Source organism: Hypomesus transpacificus, chromosome 18 (genome assembly GCF_021917145.1).
Source record: "Hypomesus transpacificus isolate Combined female chromosome 18, fHypTra1, whole genome shotgun sequence".
Classification (NCBI taxonomy): Eukaryota; Metazoa; Chordata; class Actinopteri; order Osmeriformes; family Osmeridae; genus Hypomesus; species Hypomesus transpacificus.
The window spans coordinates 11,483,185-11,505,917 of record NC_061077.1 but is presented as its reverse complement, the minus strand read 5'-3'; the positions used below and the strand labels follow the sequence as shown (position 1 = coordinate 11,505,917).

At 53.1% G+C, this 22,733-nt stretch overlaps 2 protein-coding genes across 2 annotated transcripts in view; one reads left to right on the top strand and one right to left on the bottom strand.

Moving 5' to 3' along the window:
* lrp1ab (low density lipoprotein receptor-related protein 1Ab) overlaps window positions 1–22,733 on the bottom strand; it is a 79,402-nt gene that overhangs the window by 9,024 nt on the left and 47,645 nt on the right. Inside the window, exons 29-70 of the mRNA XM_047039379.1 lie at window positions 22,450–22,624; window positions 22,195–22,289; window positions 21,757–21,906; window positions 21,391–21,531; window positions 21,053–21,181; window positions 20,692–20,823; window positions 20,374–20,508; window positions 20,087–20,216; window positions 19,811–19,937; window positions 19,502–19,653; window positions 18,997–19,121; window positions 17,593–17,967; window positions 13,160–13,349; window positions 12,795–12,999; window positions 12,369–12,561; window positions 12,128–12,253; window positions 11,870–11,998; window positions 11,634–11,753; window positions 11,330–11,443; window positions 11,001–11,150; window positions 10,696–10,818; window positions 10,469–10,585; window positions 10,075–10,203; window positions 9,783–9,905; window positions 9,218–9,358; window positions 8,619–8,806; window positions 7,841–8,024; window positions 7,642–7,727; window positions 7,383–7,502; window positions 7,047–7,234; window positions 6,309–6,514; window positions 4,396–4,584; window positions 4,133–4,281; window positions 3,537–3,630; window positions 3,284–3,400; window positions 2,919–3,038; window positions 2,687–2,809; window positions 2,198–2,323; window positions 1,826–1,942; window positions 785–891; window positions 398–530; window positions 86–208 (exon numbers count right to left, since the gene is read on the bottom strand). Coding sequence (XP_046895335.1) covers window positions 86–208; window positions 398–530; window positions 785–891; window positions 1,826–1,942; window positions 2,198–2,323; window positions 2,687–2,809; window positions 2,919–3,038; window positions 3,284–3,400; window positions 3,537–3,630; window positions 4,133–4,281; window positions 4,396–4,584; window positions 6,309–6,514; window positions 7,047–7,234; window positions 7,383–7,502; window positions 7,642–7,727; window positions 7,841–8,024; window positions 8,619–8,806; window positions 9,218–9,358; window positions 9,783–9,905; window positions 10,075–10,203; window positions 10,469–10,585; window positions 10,696–10,818; window positions 11,001–11,150; window positions 11,330–11,443; window positions 11,634–11,753; window positions 11,870–11,998; window positions 12,128–12,253; window positions 12,369–12,561; window positions 12,795–12,999; window positions 13,160–13,349; window positions 17,593–17,967; window positions 18,997–19,121; window positions 19,502–19,653; window positions 19,811–19,937; window positions 20,087–20,216; window positions 20,374–20,508; window positions 20,692–20,823; window positions 21,053–21,181; window positions 21,391–21,531; window positions 21,757–21,906; window positions 22,195–22,289; window positions 22,450–22,624 — 6,096 coding nt within the window. The remainder of the gene's footprint in view (window positions 1–85; window positions 209–397; window positions 531–784; window positions 892–1,825; window positions 1,943–2,197; window positions 2,324–2,686; window positions 2,810–2,918; window positions 3,039–3,283; window positions 3,401–3,536; window positions 3,631–4,132; window positions 4,282–4,395; window positions 4,585–6,308; window positions 6,515–7,046; window positions 7,235–7,382; window positions 7,503–7,641; window positions 7,728–7,840; window positions 8,025–8,618; window positions 8,807–9,217; window positions 9,359–9,782; window positions 9,906–10,074; window positions 10,204–10,468; window positions 10,586–10,695; window positions 10,819–11,000; window positions 11,151–11,329; window positions 11,444–11,633; window positions 11,754–11,869; window positions 11,999–12,127; window positions 12,254–12,368; window positions 12,562–12,794; window positions 13,000–13,159; window positions 13,350–17,592; window positions 17,968–18,996; window positions 19,122–19,501; window positions 19,654–19,810; window positions 19,938–20,086; window positions 20,217–20,373; window positions 20,509–20,691; window positions 20,824–21,052; window positions 21,182–21,390; window positions 21,532–21,756; window positions 21,907–22,194; window positions 22,290–22,449; window positions 22,625–22,733) is intronic.
* On the top strand, window positions 15,054–17,504 carry LOC124481029 (delta-type opioid receptor-like). Its single transcript, XM_047040787.1, has one exon. It carries the CDS (start codon window positions 15,743–15,745, stop codon window positions 16,796–16,798), a length of 1,056 nt encoding a protein of 351 aa, XP_046896743.1. The 5' UTR covers window positions 15,054–15,742; the 3' UTR covers window positions 16,799–17,504.

Sequence of the window (22,733 nt, the reverse complement as noted above, 5' to 3'; positions counted from 1 at the left end):
GTCAGAACAGGCTTTGGGACCTAGATGTGTGTGTGTGGAGAGGTGTGGTGTGGGTGTGGTGTGTGTGTGTGTGTGGTGTACTCACTGCATTCCTCGGGGCTCTCATCAGAGTTGTCTCCACAGTCGTCCTCTCCGTCACACTTCCAGGCCAGGGGCTTACACAGGGAGTTGTTACACTGGAACTCATCCAGGGGGCAGTGTCGCGCAGCTGCCACAGGGGGGAGAGGGGAACCGTTACAGCCTAGCTACTGACACGTTCTGAAAGCGTATCCGACAATGAGCAGGACAAGGAGTTACGATATTTACGACGCATGTCCATTATTGGGTGCGTTTGCCTGCGGAACACACACGCACCAAACGCACGTCGGGATGAGCATAAACGTCCTCGCACACTCACCAGTGCTGTTGCACTTCTCCTCGTCGCTGCCGTCCATGCAGTCGGCGTCGGCGTCGCATCGCCAGCGGATGGGAATGCAGTGTCCGTTCTTACACTGGAACTGGTCACTGTCACACTTCAGGTCACAGCCATGCTGAGGACGCGAGCACAAACACCGTCATCACGGAATATTCCATAAAGCATCGGGGTTTAAATCCCAGTGAATAATCCAGGCCCACATGCATCCTATCCTATCAATTCAAACTGATTTGGAAAAGCTCGCCGCAAAACGTCTCACTAGTCTGGAATCTAAAGTGTGACCTCAAATAACAGGATTCCACCTGGAGGTCGCACACTTCAGTGTACCAGAGATCACGGAGGATCAGTTAAGTCACTAGCTTCCAGTACCTCATCAGATCCGTCGGCGCAGTCATGGTCGCCATCGCACTTCCACCTCCCAGCGATGCAGCGACCGTTGGTGCAGGCAAACTCGCTCTCCGAACACTGGCGAGGAGCTGGAGAGGGAGAGAGAAGTCTCCAGTCAGGCCTGGTCAACTGGTACAGCCTCGAGGAGAACTGCTTTCCAACAGCTGAGACGCGACACTGAACTAGGGAGAGCACATGAGCGGTGGGACGGACATGCAGGAGGGAGGCTGAAGAGGGGCTCTCTGAGCCAGGGCAACGTGGGAGTCCAAACCATCCAGACGTTCTCTGGTTCACAACCTACACAAACCCACTTTGAACTGACTGATTGGATCAGGAAGTAAAAGTCTGTTTGTAAAAGGATTTTTGCTCAATCATCTGGATCTTAAAACACATCTACACATGATGACTAATGAAGGTAATCTTTGAAAAAGGTGTTTGAATGCCAACTACGATTAACATTCCTTAAAACATTTTGGAAATGTCGATCTGGAGCCTGGGTCTTTGACCTGTCCCAGCTGTGGTAGCAGATTCCTTTCGGGGTATAAATGACCAGGGTGGGGTTGGGACAGAGTGGGATGCAATGGGGATGGGGAACATGAGGCAGGTCGGGGGAGGGGGGGAGGAGGAGGAGGAGGAGGGCTGAGAGTGGAGACACCTACCTCTGGAAGAGGCCGTGTGGGGACAGTGGGTGAAATGAAACAGACAACAGATGAGGTGAGATGCTGGTGTCAAGGTGGAATGTGGACTGTGTGTGGATTGGTACGAGCTGTGCCGAGAAGCACAGGCCTCGCCACGCGCAAGCATGCTGGATCAGAGCGACATGGTTCAGGAGCCATGGACTAAGTCAGTGACGCAACAACTAACAAACCATAAGGACCACTCGCTGAGTTGGCCGAATGTCTTAGCACAGTAAGGGCATTACATACTGAATAACAGACAACCTTCCTGTGTAAAACACTTGAAGAAAACACGTCTCACCTTGGACAAAGAGAGTGTGTGTGTGTGTGTGTCAGGGACACCTACTGCAGTTGTCTTCATCAGAGTTGTCCCCACAGTCGTTGTCGTAGTCACACTGCCAGCGGCCAGGCACACAGCGGTTGTTCTTGCATCTGAACTGGTAGGGCTCGCACATCCTCTCATCTGCACACACACAGCAGCCACACCACATCAAGTCTGTCCCATGACTCAGCGCACAGGGAATAGACAAGCTCAGAAAGTCAACAGTGCTTTGTACCAATACAAAGCAAACATTGCGCTATGACCTTCCACAACCATCACGCCTGAATAAGAACAATCACACAAAACAGGGTCACGGTCTCGAGGGTGTGACCTAGAGATGCTCTCCTCCTGTGCCTGTCTGCCAAATCCTTGTTGCCTAGGAAACGGCACACTCACCGCACTCCTCTTTGGGCTCGTCTGATGAGTCGCCACAGTCGTCCTCGCCGTCGCACCTCCAGCGAGCGGGGATGCAGCGGCCAGAGTCCTTACAGCGGAACTCATCCACACCACACGTCATCTGAGCTGCAGGGGGGGGGGGGGGGGGGCGGAGGAGGGGGTGAGGGTGTGACACACTGTGGAACCACACACACTGTGGAACCACACACACTGGAGAACATCACACACGGTAGGAGCAGGAGAAGCAAGAGGTGGAGGTGATCAAGACAGGGTAGGGGAGAGGAGGGGGAGGGGGAGAGGAGGAAGAGGGGGAGAGGAGGAAGAGGGGGAGAGGAGGAAGAGGGGGAGAGGAGGAAGAGGGGGAGAGGAGGAAGAGGGGGAGAGGAGGGGGAGGGGGAGAGGAGGAAGAGGGGGAGAGGAGGAAGAGGGGGAGAGGAGGAGGTAGACAGCAGGGGAACAAAGGGAAGGGGGGGTGAAGAGGTGACGTACTGCAGTTGGCCGGCTCGTCCGAGCCGTCGACGCAGTCGTTGTCGCGGTCGCACACCCACACGCGGGGGATGCAGCGCTTGGTGATGGCACACTGGAACTGGGTGGGAGCACAGGTGACCTCCGCTGGGGGGGGGGCAGGAAGGAGAGGTGGAGAGACGTCAGTGTCAGGACACGGCAGAAGCAGACAAGGACCTCCAAGGGGGAGAAGGACAGACAGGCAGAGGAAACTCACGACAGTCCTTCTCGTCCTCCCCCTCTCCACAGTTGTCCTGGCCGTTGCAGCGGAAGATCCCTGGGATGCAGCGACTGGGGTGGGAGCACTTGAACTGGCTGGGCAGACACACATGGATGTCTGTGGAGCAGGACACAGACAGACAGACAGGCCGACAGATTGATAGACAGACAGACACAGACAGTCAGACAGGTCAGAGACTGAGCAATGTAAAAGAGGACATAATACTAATACACAATTTGGGAAGAGAGGGGAGATGAGCAATGTGTGTGTGTGTGTGTGTGTGTGTGTGAAAAAGAGAGACAGGAAGTGTGCGTGCGACAGAGACGACGTGTCAGGGACAGAGACAGAAATGGCTGCCGTACCGCAGTTGGCCTCGTCAGAGTTGTCCTGGCAGTCATTGTCCCCGTCACAGATGTAGGCCGGGTTGGTGCAGATGCCCGTGCCACACTGGAACTGACCCGGACGACACTTGAAGGCCGCTGAGGAGGAAGAGGGGACAGGAAGTCACTCTCCGTCTGTCACACCAACCTGCGGCCTCTTAACATGCCAAGTTTCTCCCGTCATTATTGAGCCCTTCACCCCACCCCCCCCTCACACACACACACACACACTTACGGCATTCAGCAGGCTCGTCTGAACGGTCCCCACAATCGTCCTCGGTGTCACACTTCCACCAGAAGGGGATGCACTTGTCGTTCTCACACACAAACTGGAAAGCAAGAATAGGGAGAGAGAGAGAGAGAGACAGAGAGAGAGAGAGAGAGAGAGAGAGAGAGAGAGAGAGAGAGAGAGAGACAGACAGACAGACAGACAGACAGACAGACAGACAGACAGGTCAGACAGTAGCAGGTAGGCGCTAAGGAGCTCTCTAGACAGCCTGTCAGCTGTCACCAGATGATCCCCAGACACGAGCACTTGATCAAACAGCAAGCAAAAGCTCCCGCCGTGCACGACAAGAGGCCCTCAGCTGTCAGACAGAGAGCTCTTACCCAGCAACACAAGTCCTACAGGTGTCATCTATATCATGAACAGACTGGGGACGAGTCCTAACAGACCCTGTGGCGTGCTTCCAGTCCTTCACCCACTGTCCAGACACCAGGGGAACAGTTCCACAGGCGGCAACTCTTGAGCCGAATTAAACACAGCCTAGATCCTGTCAGCTGACCACATGGTCACATGATCCCATGGGCACAGGGAGCTCTGCTGCTCACCTGGCTGGCGGTGCAGTTGGACATGCAGGTGCGCCCGTTGTGGGCCAGGTAGAAGTTGGTGGGACAGGCGCACTTGTGCCCTCCCCCGGGGGACAGCAGACACAGGTTACTGCAGCCCCCGTTGTTGGTCTGGCACGGGTGGTCCCGGACTGGAGGAGGAAGAGGATGAGCCAGAGGATATTAGAAAGAAATTATTTGGCAAGAGAGTTTAGTACCTAACTCTGGGATGGTAGATGAGGCGTGTGTGTGTGTGTGTGTGTTACCCTCAGGCTGGCGGGAGGGGTGGTAGATGTGGATGTCCATGGGCCTGTGCAGGGTGGTGATGAGCTGGGTCTTCTTGGTGCCCAGGGTCTTGTGCGCTCTGTTGATGGACTTGGTCTCCCAGTCTGTCCAGTAGAGGTACTCCTCAAACAGCGTCATGGCAAAGATGTGGGGGATGTCCTGGGTTAGAACTGTGGGGACACACACACACACACAAACACACACACGGCCAGATTAAGACACATTCATCTGACATAATGAAAAGCCAAAGACAAACATCTATTTTCGACCAGTGTCAACAAAAGGAAAAGGAAATATTTTTGGGAACCTTAAATCTCGAGACGGATAGTACCAAACATCAAACAGTGACACCAGCATTCACCACAGCCATGACAGAGACCTGGCTGTCCTGGACATTATGTCACGCTTCATTGGGGTTTAGCACACTAATCACAGAGTTTTCCTATCATTATGCTTCTTGTGTTTGCACTGTGTGTGTGTGTGTGTTTAGTTATGTGTGTGTGTCAGGAACATGCTGTTATGGACACACACCTCTAAAAGCACAGTAGCTTTCACCCAACAGGGTCAAAACACACACTGTGGTGTACAGTGCACACACACAAGCAAGTGTACACAAAAAAACACACACATCATAAGTAGTTTCGTACCGCAATAGAGACAATCATAGTATTGTGGAAAACAGTAAATATGCCCAAACTGAGGCAGCATTAGCAGTGTTGTAATATGAGGCTGGGGCAGAGATGGAAGGCCAGTTAGATCAACATCCCATTAAACCAGTCTTATCTGAACTCCAACATGGTATCTCGCTCCACAAACAGACACGACTGCATTAGTGTGTGTGTGTGCGTTAGGGTGACCACCATCGAACACACCAAATGTACACACCATTACTACGTTTGTGTGGGACATGTTACCAACATTAAAACACAACCTGAAACTGTTATATAATGTCGATCTAACTTAATAAAAACATTTGTATTATAATTTGTTCTTTAGTTCCTTCCAGAAAACACCATTACATCTCAATGTAACATAACACGTCTTTTTTTGGGGTCCTATTCTCCTCCATGTGAAATAGAAAAGCTGCTTTTACATTGACAGCAAAACATTATTTCAGTATCCCCTTCTATCGGCCTCACCCAGGTATGTGTCCTAGCCCAGTCTTTACTAAAAGAACATTCTCTCTTTTTTGTTGCCATTATGTCGCCTTTTACCGAATCATCCATCCACTTGGATCAAGGAAAACACCAGCGACATGGTCTAAAGCTAGTTCCCAGGGTGCACTCTGGGTGAGATGTGCTGTCCATCCGGGGCTTTGGCAGAGCTCCCTCCCGCTCGGGCATTCTTCTGCACGCCTGGTCGACTGACAATATCAACTATTGTGCCGGGCTCTCCAACAAGGCCGCCTGTCGGCCAGTCATGGTGCAGGCCTGGGCGCCCGCGGCTCACAACAATCGTCTCCATTCAGAGTCCTGGTCCTCTGGGGGTCTACAACACTCTGCTGCACCCACTCTGCTCTGTCTGCAGCGCCCGTACCAGTGTGTGTGTGTGTATGTTGGTGTGTGTGTGTTTGGGTAAGTGTGTGTGTCCGGTTGGATGGGTGTGTGTGTGTTTGTCCGGTTCAGTGCGTTTTACATAACTGCTGACGTACTCTATTTTAAATGGAGCAGTAAGTCCTCTCTCTCATCAGCCGGTTCAGTGTGTGTGTGTGTGTGTGTGTGTGTGAGTGAGTGGGGGGGGGGGGGTCATTTATGCGCCTGTATATTTTTCGATTTACACACAAGTGAACGCACATGCACGTGGCACGCACATTGTATAAGCGCATGCCATGTATGTACTGTATGCGTGTGCACAGCGTGTGTGTGCGTGTGCACAGTGTGTGTGTGTGTGTTACCCGTGTGTCTGTTGGTTCCGTCCAGGCTGGCAAACTGGATGTAGTCTTCCCGAGCGTCGGCCCAGTAGATGCGGTCGTTGATGAAGTCGAGCGTGAGGCCGTTGGGCCAGGTGATCTTGTCCTCCACGATCACGCTGCGGTTGCTGCCGTCCATCCCGACCCTCCCGATGTGAGGGCTGTCGCCCCAGTCAGACCAGTACAGGTACCTGGAACAGACACACTCATCACCCACGACATACTGCACCACCGAGCTGAACGCCTGGCATGCTATACAGTCGCTATACAGGATATGATGCACGTTAAGGGGTGGGAAATCTTTTGGTAACTCACGATTCGAATCGATTCGTGGGGGTCACAAATCGCTTAAAAATCGATTTTGTGTGAATGTGAATCACTAGAAGACTGAATCGGGATTCAAATGTGAATCAATTTTTTCCCCCACACATCTTTCCAGTCATCCCTTCCTGCCAGGGGAACCAATGCTACGCCATACAGTCCTATGCTACTATAACCCCTCCCTAGCAGACAGGTTAGAGCAGCATGGTTGCTATGCAGACATATGACACAGTAACACACTATGGTACGGTGACTATTCAGTCCTATAATACAACAACACACGAAGCAGTCCTCATCTGGGCTTTCACATCCAGTCCTCAGCGAAACTACAGTGGTTCCATCAGTCAGGCTTCGGTCACAGGGACGGTGTGTATGAGGGGCAGCCTGGGTGCTGTTTCCTACCCGTGTCGTATGTCCACCGCCACAGCCCTGGGCTCCTTCAGCCCGCTGTTGACCAGCACGGTCCTGTAGGCTCCGTTCAGCTTGGACACCTCGATGGTGTCCCGCCCCTTGTCACACCAGTACAGGTTCCCGCCCACCCAGTCCACAGCCACCCCGTCTGGGTTACTGAGGGAGGTCCGGTGAAGCACCTGACCCACAGCCAATCACACAAGAAAAAAAAGTGCATCTATTTTACCAGACCGTAGAGTGACGCGCGAAGCTATCCAATCACAGAACAGCGAACAACAGACTGCAGTCAGACCCGCAGGTGGGGAAGGGTGACCGGGGCCAAATTACCTCGACGTTGCTGCCGTTCATGTGCATGCGGCGGATCATGCTCCCCTGAGTGGTGACGTCCGTCCAGTAGATCATCTGCTCTGCATAGTGAAAGTCCAGGGCTACTGCATTGTTCAGACCCTGAAATACACATCCACACACACGCACACACACACACACACACACACACACACACACACACCTACAGGTGAGTACAGCCATTCCCAAAAGGCGTGGTTGGTGCTGCTGCTCCCATGGAGATGGAGGGTGTGTGTCTAACCTGTTTGATCAGGGTGTAGTTGGTGCCGTCCAGGTTGAGCTTCCTCAGGTAGTAACGGTTGGCAAAGATGAGGTAGGGCTCCTCCTCTAGGAGAGGACCCACGGCAGACACACGTTAGACTGGGACACACACACACAATATACCTGCAAAAGCCCGACCACACCGTCCAGCCCTCCCACCACACGCACGCAGGTCTCACCGGAGGTGGACTTGCAGATGGTGGGGTCGTGGGGGCTGAGCTGGAAGCCCTCCACGCAGAGGCAGTGGAAGCTGCCGTGCGTGTTGATGCAGCGCTGGGTGCAGGGGTAGCTGCTGGTGCACTCGTCCACGTCCACACACGTCTTCCCGTCCCTCTTCAGACGGAAGCCGGGGTGACACCTGCACTGCGAGGACCCCCCGGGACACAAGACGGGGTGTCAACACACACACACACACACCTTCCCTGTCCCGTGTTCAGCCTAGTCTTCCAAGAGCAACAAGTCTCTCAATAAGAGTCATTGTGATCCTGGAGGAAACATCAGACCCAGACAAACATTCCTGTGCCGTTGTACAATGTTTGTCTGGACCTGCTGTTTCCTCCAGGATCACAATGACTCTTTTTGAGAGACTTGTTGCTCTTGTCGGTTAGTTGTAACTGACTTAAAACGATTGTACTTGCTGTGTAATATATTTTAGTTGCTTGTGTTCCGCAGGTACACCCTTGCACTTTTTTAGGTTTATGTTGTTTAATTGTATCTTGTTTAACTAAATGCTCTTATGGTTCCTCCCTTTGGGACTTATTTCGTTTTCACAACGTATGCTTCGTGTTTTGGCTGCCCGCAATGTTTGGGGCTATCGCGTTGTTATGATCAGTGACCTGTGCACTTCTGTAAAGCTCTCTTTTGGAAGTTGTTTTGGATAAAAGCATCTGCTAAATGCGTAAATGTAACCCATCGGGCGAGGGGCGTGGCTTAGCGCAGGACGGCGCGCACGCTGACCTTGAAGCCGATCTTGAGGTCGTCGCAGAGCTGGGAGCAGCCGCTCAGCTTGCTGTTCAGACACTCGTTGATGAAGCAGTTGAGCTCGTCGGAGCCGTCGCCGCAGTCGTCGTTGCGGTCGCACAGCAGCGTCTCGTTCAGACACTTGCCGTTGCGGCACGCGTAGGCCGACTCGTTGCACTTCCTCTCTGTGAAGCAGGGCGGACAGGAAGCGTTGACATTCAGCCACATCAGCAGGGAGGGAGTAATAGGTGGCGAGGCGTTTTGTTCACTTTGGAAGGTTTCCACAAAAACACACCGAAAGGAGCGTACCCGATACACTCACACACAGATACACTCTCACACACACAGATACACACTCACACACAGATACACACTCACACACAGATAAACACTCACACACAGATAAACACTCACACACAGATACACGCTCACACACACAGATACACGCTCACACACAGATACACACTCACACAAACGGATACATACTCACACAAACAGATACACGCTCACACACACACACACACACGTACACACACACTCACACACACACACATGTACACACACACACACACGTACACACTCACACACACACTCACCTGTGTCCAGGCAGTTGGGGTTCTTGGGGGCCTCGTCGGAGCGGTCCTGGCAGTCCACCTCTCCGTCACACTCCCAGATCTTCTGGTTGAGGCAGCGTCCGTTAGCACAGCGGAACTCCTCCGGCCCACAGGTGACGTACTCTACACACAGCAGAGCAGGGTTAAAGTGGGGAATGCTGTTACATTGGGCCATGTAACAGCTAAGTAGTTGTACTGCTAAACCAAAATGTAGTCTAAGTCAGTCCAAGTGAAACATGGTCTGGGGAAGGATAGGCTTTAAAGTGGATGTTAACATTGACCTTATTTAAATACAACCTTCAACTGCCCCTTTAAAACATCCATCAAGCCCTCACACCATCTACCTCAACTTCATCCCGAACGGTAGCCATAATCCTAACACGAAACACCATTTGATGACGTATGGATGTTCATAGCGATGTTTTTGATATAGGTATTGCCATAGGCACATGGTGGCACCGAATGTAACCTCGGTGTAAAGTGTTGCTCTGAACATAGAGTTAGCTCTCCATGCTATGAGGCTGGTTCCACACACACACTCACTCACCACACTCAGGAGACTCGTCCGTGCCGTCGGTACAGTCGACATCATGGTCACAGACAAAGTGTTTGGGGATGCAGTCTCTGTTCTGACACATGAACTCGTTCTCGTCGCAGGTGTTGTTGTACACTGAATGAGGGAGGAGGAAAAGAGGAGAAGCAAGGGAGATGGGGTAAGAGGGGGGGAGTGTTCCTTGGGCATTGGGATGCCCGTCTACAATAGCCTGCAGAGGTAGCAGTCATGTAGCGTGGTAATAATGAAGAGAGGTGGTGTGTGCGTGTGTGTGTGTCAGTCTCACCACAGCCAGCCTTGACGTTCTCGTCAGCCCCATCTGGGCAGTCCTTGTCCCCGTCACACTTCCAGTGCTGGGGCACACACACGTGGGAGCCAGGGCACTGGAACACCTCCGGACTGCACGTCTTAGACACTAGCACACATACAGCGTACAAAAGGTCAAACAACTCCCTTTGAAAGCAGACAAAGAGGTCCAGAGCTGAAACTCGGCTCCATGATACCCTGCCATACGATTCACTCGGGAATTGCATCGTTTAATTTACACTTTCGCATGACAAATATTTTGCTGTGTACGACACCGAGCGAGGGGAATATGTTGAACGACATAAAAGCTGTACAGTACAGATTGTAAACAGAGTACAGGTTCCTTCGAAGCATCACTGGCGCTGGTCACTCACAGCAGTTGCTGCCCTCGTCAGAATTGTCCCCGCAGTCGTCCGTCCCATCGCACACCCAGAGGCCGTGGATGCAGTTGTGGTTGGCACACTCAAACTGGGTGGGCGAACAGAACTGGTCTGCAAAGAGGACGTCGACAACACATGAGACAACAGGACTTCACGAAACGGTGTAGAAACAGAGATATCCTTCAACAAAACCTCCTCTTGGCTAGGAGAGGGCGACTGACCGCAGTGGGACTCGTCCTCGCCGTTCTCACAGTCGTTGTCCTTGTCGCACGTCCAACTCATCGGGATGCAGCGGCCGCTGGGGCAGGAGAAGTAGTTCAGGGGACACTTCAGCTTCCTCTTGTCTGACGGGAGACAGCAGACACACACCCTCAATCTCAGCGTCTTACACTCATTTCAAGTATAACGAAAGAAGAAGAAGAAATGAAGTTGCATTTCTTAAATACAATTCCATCTCATATTGCCGTTTTTTTTCCTACTGACGGGAGAAAATACACATCAGTCTCCCTGAAAATGGTGGACTGACCTGGGCAGTTCATCTCATCCGAGAAGTCCCCACAGTCGTTGGTGCCGTCACACACCCAGGACGGCAGGTAGCACAGGGTGGTCCTCTCACAGCTCTGGAACGTGGCTCCCTTCACCCCCAGGCGGAAGAAACGCGAGCAGTTGGTCGGCACTGAGGGAGGGAGGGGAGAGAGAGAGAGACATAGACAGAGAGAGAGAGACAGAGAGAGAGACAGAGACACACAGAGTGAGGGGTTAGTGAAAAGCGGAAAGGAACCTTACGCTCGCTGCAAACGTTCCATTGCTCGATTGGAGCGCTTGGGGGGGGGGGGGGGGGGGGGGGGGACTTACAGCAGTTAATCTCGTCACTGGCGTCCTCGCAGTGGACCACCTGGTCGCAGCGGCTGGAGTTGAAGATGCAGCTGCCGTCTTTGCACTGGAACTCTCCCGCTTTGCAGAGGGTCACTGGGGCGGAACGCGAGCGCGTTAAGAGGTCATGTGAGCAAGAAGAAATAAACAGTCAGGGCCAGCAGGTTGGTAGTTCCAATGTTACCAGACAACACACAAAGACAAACACATACAGACACACACACAGACATACAGACAGACAAACACACAGACAAACACACACAGACACACAGACACACAGACTCACTGTTGCAGGGCAGCTCATCTGAGTGGTCTCCACAGTCGTCCGTGCCGTCACACCAGAACTGGTGTCGGATGCAGCGTCCATTAATGCAGCGTCTGTAGCCTTTCTTACACAGGCGATTGGCTGTAACCCACAGTGATACAGTAGGGAAATAAGCAGGTTTCTAAACTCGAGGGAACCAAATCAATACGAGAGTGTTAAATGACAATGAAAGTCATTCACAGCGTGTGAGAACTCACAGCAGTAGGACTGTTTTTCGTCCGACTTGTCCTTGCAATGGGCCATGCCGTCACAGGTCAGACTGTAGCTGATACACTCCCCATTACCACATTCAAAGTCATCCACACTGCTGCACGACATGTTCAGAGCTGACGAGCAAATAACGTCAGTTAGCAAAAGTTATACAACACAATATTGGTACGAGTTTTCATTTCAAGCAGGGAGTTGAGTCACGGAGGATCCTGTCGCGACGAGGTCACACGGCTCCAACCACTCACCTGAGCACGTGTTGTCGTCCAGGAGTTGCCGGTTTCCACGGCAACTGCATTTGACCCGTCCGTCCGACCTGAGCAGACACAGGTCCTGACACCCGCCGTTGTTGGCCAGGCATGGAGAGAACTCACCTGCCCAACATGAGAGCCCAGGCAGGGCCAAGCGTTTAGAGTTGGGAGTGTCTGAGGAGAACGTTAGCATCAAATGTCTGAAATCGTCCTGACGTAACGATGCCTGACCACTTACATCTGTTGGTGTCGTTCGCCACGGCGATGATTCCCATTGGCTGCTGGGGGATGTCGGCGCGCAGCACCTTCATGTCTCCCCCGGTGAACTTGTCAGCCCTGAAGACAGCTCTCCTGATCCAATCGGTCCAGAAGATGTAATCCCCATACAGGGCCAAGCCAAACGGATGCACAGGCTCATTCATCAACACCACCTGGAGAAAAGTTCAGTTGGGCCTTAAGTTAAGGGTGCAGGACCAGATTCAACTATCCACACTGGTCTGATGTCATCTCCAGCCGTGGACTGCATGAGCTACATACACACGCTGTCCTATCATATCACGTCTACCAACGAGGTCAATTTCATCCCATTCTGTCAACGACGTCAAACCGAGTCAAGTCAACTCTGGTCACGCGGGTCTCCCGAGCAGCTGATGTGACAACTCACGTAGCGGCTGCTGCCGTCGTACTCGCAGCGCTCAATCTTGTCCAACGTGGCGTCACAGAAGTAGAGCTTCTCGGCTCGGTGGTCGATGGCCAGACCGTTGGGGGTTTTGATGTCACTGCCGATGATGACCAGCATGTTGGCGCCGTTGAGAGACGCCCGCATGATGCTGGGAGAGTGGTCGTTCCAGTTAGTCCAGAACATCAGGCTGCAGAGGATCAAACCACAACGGGGATCAAGGAGTTAGAATGCACGGAAACAAAGCAGAAAAAAAAGTTCCCTGACTGTATGTCACACTAGCATCGTGACACCAGTGTCCTGGGGCCCTTTAATGCCACACAGGACTTGAGGAGGCTGGTTCCTCTTACTCCTGACACTCGTCCAGAACGAAGGCGCGGGGGTGGTCGTTCTCGGACATGGTGACCACGGTGTGGCGGTCGTAGGCCGCGGTGCGGCTCTGGTCCACCGTGTGGCAGGTGATGGTGGAGGTGGTGAAGCTGGTCCAGTACAGGGTGTCCCAGCCCCGGTGGTAGGCCAGCCCCTCCACAGAGCCCACGTCTGGGGGGGAGAGAGAGGGAGGGAGAGAGAAGGAGAAGGAGAGAGAGAGAGAGCGAGAGGGAGGGAGAGAGACGGAGGGGGGAGGAGTTAGCATAGGTGTTGGTGACGTTATCATCCTACAGACTCTAGAGGAGAGACTGGCTGTGCTGTCGAAGGCCCTGGAGGAGCCAAAGCCACTAGAATATGATCTCCCCCTTTTCAGTTGCGATATTTAGCGTAAACTATTCTCCGTAACCAATTGTGATCTTGTCTCTCTACCCATTACTGCCTTGATATCTCTCTACCCATTACTGCCTTGATATCAGCAGAGTCTGACCTTTCTGTTACTGCTCTGACTTGGTGTCTCAGAGGGAGGAGTCTGGTCAGGGGAAAAAGCCTGAGGAAAAGTCACCCACAGAGAAGCCTTCAGCAGGCCTGTCAGCCAATGAAAGAAGGTTCCTTGTTGCCGGGCACTGCAGGGCTACTTCTCACGGTAATAGTAAATCATCTTTAAAGATGGAACAGGCTGCACGCATGGTTAACCCAGAGCGACGTCTAAATGGCACTGGGAAACGCTCTTATATGGCCCTGTCGGCCCGTATCAGCTCCAGGGCGATGAGGCGCCGTGAGGGAGAGGGTCGTGGTTAGGGAGAGCGGGAAGGTACCGGAAAAAGAGAGAGCGAACACAAAAAGAAACAGAGAGAAGGACAAACTAATTAAAATACTTTTTTTGGGGGGGGGGGGGGGGGGTGAATAACAGAGTTGGAGGGGGGCGATTGTGTAATAGAGTTAGGTCTTTGCAGGCCTGCTGTTTCTGGAGTTGGTTTAGTGGACACCATCCGGTTGGTTCACGCTTGGCTGCTCTCACACACAGTCCTGCTCCCCGTGGACCCTCTGATTCGTAGTGACTTGTTATTTCCAGAAGAAACACACAACAAAAGCGTCCACTGGAGCTACTTGGGTCACCTTAGGGTCCTGGTGGGCTGAACACGTCAGGAGAGAGCTAAGCTTGTTAGTGTGAAGCAGTCTCCACACACGCACACAAGCACACACACACACACACACATCCCCTATATTCGATCAGCGTGACCCATTTTCAGTATTCTACAGCTTGCAGTATCCTTTGGCCACCCCACATGGTAAAGTTCCCTCGACCCCACAGTCTCTCGGCTCCTTCAGGGTTTAGCTTCAGTGGACTTGCGTCACTTCTCAGAGGATCTGTTTATGACCCACAATTGCTCACTAATAAAACCCCTGGTCACTCCATGTGAATGTTTGCCAAAGTTTCAAAGTCAATAATTGCTTGTGGGTGGTGAAAGGTTGCAATCTATACCATAATGTGCATTCAGACCCATTTTGGTCATGTATACATACAGCCACAATACAAAACGTTCCCATTACAGTACCATTAAGTAACTCAGGTACTCCTAGATTACACATATACTACGCTATAATTTACCACACAAACAATGACCTCGGACAGTAATGGGGAGAAGTAGAGGTTTAAAATGGCTTAAGACCACGCCCCCACCTCCCTCCATCACCTCCCTCCATCACCTCCCTCCATCACCGCTTCATCGCCGCTTCATCACCCTGTGTAAACAAGGGTGGGCCTGCAATGCTGCGACGACATCGCCTCACTGACAACAGAGCAATGAGCGTGTTACCTCATCCTCCTCTGCCCCCCCCTCCCTGTTCTCCCTCCCCGTCTCCGTCCTCATCGTTCAGCCTCGCCCGGCCAGTGGAGTCTGGGGCTGGCCAGCTGGTGAAGAGCCACTAAATGACCAACGACCACAGCGGCGCTGGGAGCACTTAGCATCAAGTAGCATTGACTGCTTTTAATGTGGAATTGCGGAGACACTAGCGATCGCCACGATGACATTGTCCAGGGTTGCTTGGTTTCAAGAAATCAATACAAGCTCAGTGCCAGGGCTGGACTGACATTTGTTTTTTTTTTTTTTCCACCCCAAACTTCTTTCTCTTGACGGAATAGACGATGTTCCCAAGCTTCATTTTAGAGATGGACTACTCTTAAAGCTTGTGTTCTGAGGACGTTTCCACAGATCTTTCTTTTCATTTTCAATCTTTGGAAGGGAAACTTGCTGTACTTCCCAAATAAGATTTGCCTGGACTATAAATCAATGAAAACGCGTGCAAATAATTGTACATCAAAATAACAACAAACCCTGAACGGGCAACACAATAACAAACAAGCAGAACTAATCACATGTTCGTGTGAAGGAAAGACCACAAGCAGATGTGATAGCTGACCAGAGAGACACCGACTGCCCATTTAGCATGTCATCATGAACGTCGCCTCTGCCTCTGATCTGTCAGCGTGATTGGTGGAGAGAGGGATGAGTGTGAGGCAGTAGGGTGGAGGTGTGTCTCAGTGTGCCACTGTGAGAGACCTTATGGGGGTCAGTTTGGGGAACGCTAGCTCCCAAAAGTGGGGCAACGGGACTGACGAGGGGACGTTGGCCACCCTGTTGACCACCGTGGTGCCCATGCTGGACAGCGTCATCCTGCTCACGGGGCTGCTGGGTCACTCCCTGGTCATCGTCGTCATGGCGGGAAGGCGGCGGAGGAGAGGCGGGCTGGTGGCCCAAGGGACCGACACCCTGCTGGTGGCCCTGAGCGCGGCCGACCTGCTCCTCCTGCTCTGCCTGCCCTTCCACACGGCCGCCATCGTCCTGGGCTCCTGGCCGTTCGGCGGCTTCCTCTGCAAGCTGGTCAGCTTCCTGGGCGTGGCCTGCTCGTCCGCCTCCGTCTACACGCTGGCCACGTTGGCGGTCACGCGCTACCTCACGGTGGTCCACCCCACGTGGGCTTTCCGCTCGCGGATGCACCGGCGCCTCAAGCTGACCGCGGCGCTGCTGTGGGCTCCGGCCGCGGCGCTGGCGGCGCCGCAGTACGCCTTCCGCACGGTCAGCACGACGGCGGCGCTGCACTGCTTCGCCTTCCTGTCCGACCTGAGCCAGCTGGTGTACGGCACCGCCCTCTTCCTGTTCGCCTTCGCCCTCCCGCTGGGCGTCATCGTGCTCATGTACGCCCGGATCTTCTGCTTCCTGCGCCGCACCCGGCGGCTGGGCCGCGCGCCCCAGCTGGAGCGCTACCAGAGGCAGGTGACCCACACCTCCGCCCTGCTGGTGGTGGTCTTCACCCTCTGCTGGCTTCCCTCCTACGCCCTCATGTTCTCCTTCATAGGAGGCACCATCAGCGGCAACGCCGGCTACAGGTCCCTGGCTATCTTCGTGCGGCTGCTGGCATCGTCGTCCACGGTGGTCAACCCGGTGCTCTATGTGTTCATGTCCCAGAAGTTCCGGCAGGATCTGGTGGAGCTGGGACGCGGCCGGTGGGTGGGGTGTAGGCGTTTGCTGATTGGATGTCCTGTCGTGATGGGCAGGGATATGGTGCAGCCTTTCAACTCTGTGGAGCTGGACACGCCCTCTGACAGAGGGCAGCCCTGACTGTAGGGGCAGCGTGGAACACGACCGTGGAACACGACCATGGAACACTCAGCGGAACTAAGGCTCACCGCTGAGCACCTTGTAGGCACTGCCACCTACGGGCTGTGCACACTCATCTCTCCATCACCAGGCATTTAGGCATGTGAAATAACTATTTTTGCACCATTCATAAAGTACATTGTTGATGCGGAATAAATTCAGGATTTTCTGTGTCAACAATCATAAAAACCATCAAATCAACTGTCTCGGCTGTTGCACTTTCTATGATTTTTTCATATCAGAAGCTGATCTTTCATTTCTTTTCCAATTCAACTTTCATTGGAAAAACGTTCTTTTTTCCAATGACTGTTTATGTGGAAGTCAAGTAGAGTTTGCTGTTGAATAGTTCATACGACGGAAAATCCAAGTGACAGACTACAAGTGTGCTTGTGTGCAGTGTGTTTGTGCTCGTGTGAATGCAGATGTGTGTGTGTGTGTGTGTGTGTTTCTAGCAGCGCCTGGCCGAGCGGCTCGTGCTGTGTGCTCTTCACAGCAGGACCCTCCAGGGCCTCTGTGCTGTCAACATGAATGACAGCATGACTTTACAAACTGGGGATGAGTGGAGACAGAGATGACTCTCGTACACACAGCTTGGGGAAGTGGTGTGTGTATGTGTGTGTGTGTGTGTGTGTATGTGAGTAAGATTAGAAAACAGAGATGTAAATAGGTAAAAAGATAAAACGATTGTGGGGGGGGGGGGGGGGGGAGAGGATGAAATCAAATTAAAAGATAGTCGACCAACGACTAGCACTTACTCTCCACCACAATCTTGCGGTCTGAGCCGTCGTCGTTCATGGACTGGATGTTCCCGAAGTGGATGTCGCTGAAGAAGATCCGATTGGCCCCCTTCCCTCCTCCCCCGTGGTAGTCGAAGGTGAGGGCGATGACGTTCTTCATGTGCTCCGGGTCCTCGAAGGGCTTGATTGGTGCGTTCTTGTTGGTCTCGTCCGACAGGTGGATGCTCTTGAGGATGGTGCGCTCCGAGTACAGCAGGTAGCCGTCGTAGTCGCGGCAACTGCTGTTGTTCTCCGCCAGCATGCCGTGCGCGCAGGCACACGTGCGCTCGCCGTTGCCGCGGTAGAGACACAGCTGCTCACAGCCCCCGTTGTTGTCCTTGCAGATGTTGGTGCCTGGAGCGGGAGGGGGGGGTAGACACACTTGAGCATACAGTGTACTCGCAACGTAAGGATATGAGGTGTGCACGTGTGCACGCGCATGTCCCTCCCTCGCACACACGTGGGCCCGGTCCACTAGGAGTGTGAAGGGGCCAGTAAGTGCTGTGGTGTGCGTGGGGCCTGTGTGCATGTGGCCTGTGTGCGTGGGGCCTGTGTGCATGTGGCCTGTGTGCGTGGGGCCTGTGTGTGTGGGGCCTGTGTGCGTGGGGCCTGTGTGCGTGGGGCCTGTGTGCATGTGGCCTGTGTGCGTGGGGCCTGTGTGCATGTGGCCTGTGTGCGTGGGGCCTGTGTGCATGTGGCCTGTGTGCGTGGGGCCTGTGTGCATGTGGCCTGTGTGCGTGGGGCCTGTGTGTGTGGGGCCTGTGTGCGTGGGGCCTGTGTGCGTGGGGCCTGTGTGCATGTGGCCTGTGTGCGTGGGGCCTGTGTGTGTGGGGCCTGTGTGCGTGGGGCCTGTGTGCGTGGGGCCTGTGTGCGTGGGGCCTGTGTGCTTGGGGCCTGTGTGCGTGGGGCCTGTGTGCATGTGGCCTGTGTGCGTGGGGCCTGTGTGTGTGGGGCCTGTGTGCGTGGGGCCTGTGTGCGTGGGGCCTGTGTGCATGTGGCCTGTGTGCGTGGGGCCTGTGTGTGTGGGGCCTGTGTGCGTGGGGCCTGTGTGCGTGGGGCCTGTGTGCGTGGGGCCTGTGTGCTTGGGGCCTGTGTGCGTGGGGCCTGTGTGCATGTGGCCTGTGTGCGTGGGGCCTGTGTGTGTGGGGCCTGTGTGCGTGGGGCCTGTGTGCGTGGGGCCTGTGTGCGTGGGGCCTGTGTGCGTGGGGCCTGTGTGCTTGGGGCCTGTGTGCGTGGGGCCTGTGTGCGTGGGGCCTGTGTGCGTGGGGCCTGTGTGCGTGGGGCCTGTGTGCGTGGGGCCTGTGTGCTTGGGGCCTGTGTGCGTGGGGCCTGTGTGCGTGGGGCCTGTGTGTGTGGGGCCTGTGTGCGTGCGCATGGTCCCACCTTGCTGCCTGTCCCTGTTAAAGACCTTGATGTCCTTCAGCTGCACTCCAATGCCCGTCCTGAGGTAGACCGAGTCGGTGGCGTTGTCCTTGCTGCCTCGCTTGATGGAGCCGTTGGCGTGAGTCCTGCTCACACACACAGCCCCCCTCACAGCAGTGAGCAGTCTACATCTGATAATCATAGTGGGTTTTTTAATCTATTTTGACTTGTTTCTAGTATAAATGGCTTATCTGGTACCTTAATTTAAGTCAGTTACTTTAAATGTTTTAAGAAATCTTATGACGTGACATTTTCTTACTGCACTGGCAGCCAAATGTACTCATTTTAAGCAAAATCAAGCTCAAAACGAATATGTTTACACATACATATATATATTTTTGTTGCATGTTTGCAGTGCACCAGTACACTCCAAAACACACACACAGAGAGAGAGAGAGAGAGAGAGAGAGAGAGAGAGAGAGAGAGAGAGAGAGAGAGAGAGGATGTGTATGGTTAAATATGTGACCTGTCGCTCCAGTAGATGTAGCCCTCAAAGACAGACACAGCAAACATGTCCATGTTGTTGTTCACCAGCACCAGCTCCCTGTTCTCTCCCGTCTCCAGGTTGATGCGCTCGATCCTGTCTGTACGAGCATCGCACCAGTACAGCAGGCCCTCCTGCAAACACACACACAATAACTACTACCTTCCTCACTATCAGATTTAAAGGAAAAAGTTTTTACTTGAAAATCGCTTCAGTTAATGATTATCCATGATGAGCAAGTATCTAGTGGACAGGGTGTGTGTGTGTGTATGTGTGTGTGCGTGTCCAGACCTGGTAGTCGATGGAGATGCCGTTGGGCCAGTGGATGTTGGTGTTGGCGAGAACCATCCTCTGGGAACCGTCCAGACGAGAACGCTCAATACGAGGGTACAGACCCCATTCTGTCCAGAACAGGTACCTGCACACACACACACACACACACACACAGAGATGACCAGTAAGTACTATAAACAAAAACTATGGCTGTGGAACAAGTACTATTTAAAATACAGTCAAATACTCTGGGTGCCCTTGATTAGCTATGAAGGGATGGGTGTTAGAACAGACCCTTTCTCTGGGTGGACGGTGATGGCGCGGGGCTTGTCCAGGCCCTGGGAGATCACCACGTAGCGGAAGGAGCCGTTCAGTCTGGCCACCTCGATCACGTCAAAGCCCTGGTCCGTCCAGTAGATGTTCCCTGGGAGAGCACAGCAAACATTAGCATGGATGGATGTGTGTGTGTGTTAGTGTAGAGTAGGTGTGTGTGTGTGTAGTGTGTGTGTGGGTGTGAGAGTGTGTTGGAGTATAGTAGGTGTTTGTGTGTATATATAGTGTAGAGTGTAGAGGGTCCTGACCTGCTATCCAGTCCACAGTGATGCCCTCCACCCTGCCTATCCCATTGGTGACCACGTCCTCCCTCCACGTCTGGTCTCTCTTGGCCCTGCTGATGGTACTCAGGCCCATGTCCACCCAGTAGATGGTGTCGTTCTCTACAGGAACACAACACACAGCCTTAACATGGACTCGACAGTCTTAACAACCCAACTCCAGCACCTCACTCGAAAAAGCCGTCAAACGCGACGCAAACCCAAAAAATGACGACTACATGTAAGTATCTCCGAATGATGTCGGTCCACGACGCCAACCCTTAGTCTGGTTGTGGTGCCACTCACCAGCGTGGAAGTCGATGCCCACTGCCAGCGAGGTGCCAGAGACGGGCACCAGGGCGTCAGACTTGTCGGAGGGGTCCAGGGGGATTCCTCGGATGCCCTCATGAACAGAGTAGAGCAGGAAGGAGCCCATGCCTGCACACACACACAGATACACACACACACACAGATACACACACACACACACACACAGATACACACACCGGCTCCTTGTTCACGACCAGTCGTTTGAGCAGCGAGTCCACTGCGTGTGTGAGAGCGTCCGTGCATGAACAGGGCAAACTTCTCCTTGTGTAGGCGAGTGTGTGTGTGTGTGCGTGCGAGTGTGTGTGTGTGTGTGAGAGTGTGTGTGAGTGTGTCCTACCCTCGCAGGACTGCTGTCCACTCCGGAGGCTATAGCCTGCGGTGCACATGCAGGCCCGGGTGGTGCGGGAGGTGGGGAGGCACAGCTGGGAACAGTCCCCGTTGGCCTTACTGCACAGGTTGATCCCTCCTGAACACACACGCAGTGTTAATAACAAGGACCATGAACTGAGCCATGGTCTGACCGAAAAGATAGGAAAGGGGATGTATTTACTAAAAATGCCAATAGAATACATTTGACTACATTGGACAGGACAGTGAATTGAATGTTGCATTTTGAACTTTTTTTTTTTAATCAAATGTTTATTGTTTGGTCTTAATATGATGTTTTCTCCATACCAGTCTGAATAGTCTCGTTGTAGATCCTCATGTGCATCATGGGGGACGTGTTATTACGTAACACCTTCCAGTTTCCCCCATCACTCTTATCACAGGTTCCTATCTGGTCTGTGCCCTGGTCCGCCCACCATAACTTGTCCCCTACACACCGGGAAACAAAACCCTTGGAATTGCATATCAAATGAACTAGCCTTAAATACAATATTCTGTCGATTGTACTGACGAACTGACAGACAATAAACCTTTCTGTATAAACGGATATTTTGTCAGTGTGTGGTATTAATGTACAACCAAGAAATCTAGAATAAGGACATAAACACCAATCCAGGTAGACTAGACCCAAGCCAGGCCTGTCTGTGTCCATACCCATGATGGCCAGTGCTGTAGCCTTGGTCAGCTTGCCCTTGACCCCCTCTATGACCTCCAGCTCAGAGCCGTCCAGCCTGCAGCGGTTGATGGTGCTGTTCCCTGAGCTGATCCAGTACAGCTGCTCGCTGTGATAGTCGATGGACAGGCCTGGGGGAGGAAGAGGGGGAGGGAGGGAGGGGGGGAGGGAGGGAGCTGAGTTGATCTAAACTGAGGTTGTGGGCAGACTCACACAGGCCGTGTGGGTCAGTTGATGGCTATATTATACAGTCAAATATAATGTGTTGTATATATTGTAACTGGGCCATACAAATACTCAAGTTCAAGGTTGAAGTGTTACCTCATTGGATGGAGGTTTGATCTACAGTACAGTCAGACCGTATACAGTCCAGCTATCAGCCCTCATCAAGGTGCCATCAGGTGAGGGTGCTCACTTACCCACAGGCCCCTTCTGCTTGGTGAACAACACAGTGTGGTCGCTGCCGTCCATGTTGGCCATGCTGATGTTGTCGCCGTCTGTCCAGTACAGCTTCCTGGAGCACAAACAGGGGGTCAGCAAAGGTCAAATCCATTCCATCTGTATACGTGACAATGGGGTCTCCCCACAGTGAATGGATTGTGATTGTGCGTGTGTGTGTAGGTATGAGTGTGTGTGCACATCTAGGTATGGGTGCGTGTGCACATCTAACTGACCCCAGTATAGGGTGCAGCACCAGACAGTGGGGTTTGTCCAGGCCCTGGATGACTGCGTTCTTAAAGGACCCATCCAGTCGGGCAACGTTGATCTGCTTCTTGTTGGCATCGTAGCTGGTCCAGAACAAGTTCCTGGACACCCAGTCCACCGCCACCCCGTGAGCATTGGGAAGGTCTGTCCAGCAAGCAGAGGTTAAAGGTCACGCAGAGCTTATTAGAGCATATCTGCATCAATAAAAAATCCAAAATTCTATATATGTTACGTCTTCAATACAAATGTTTTA

Excerpts from the sequence above, each read along its gene's own strand:
- LOC124481029 (XM_047040787.1), top strand. The coding sequence starts at position 15,743 with ATGGGGGTCAGTTTGGGGAACGCTAGCTCCCAAAAGTGGGGCAACGGG.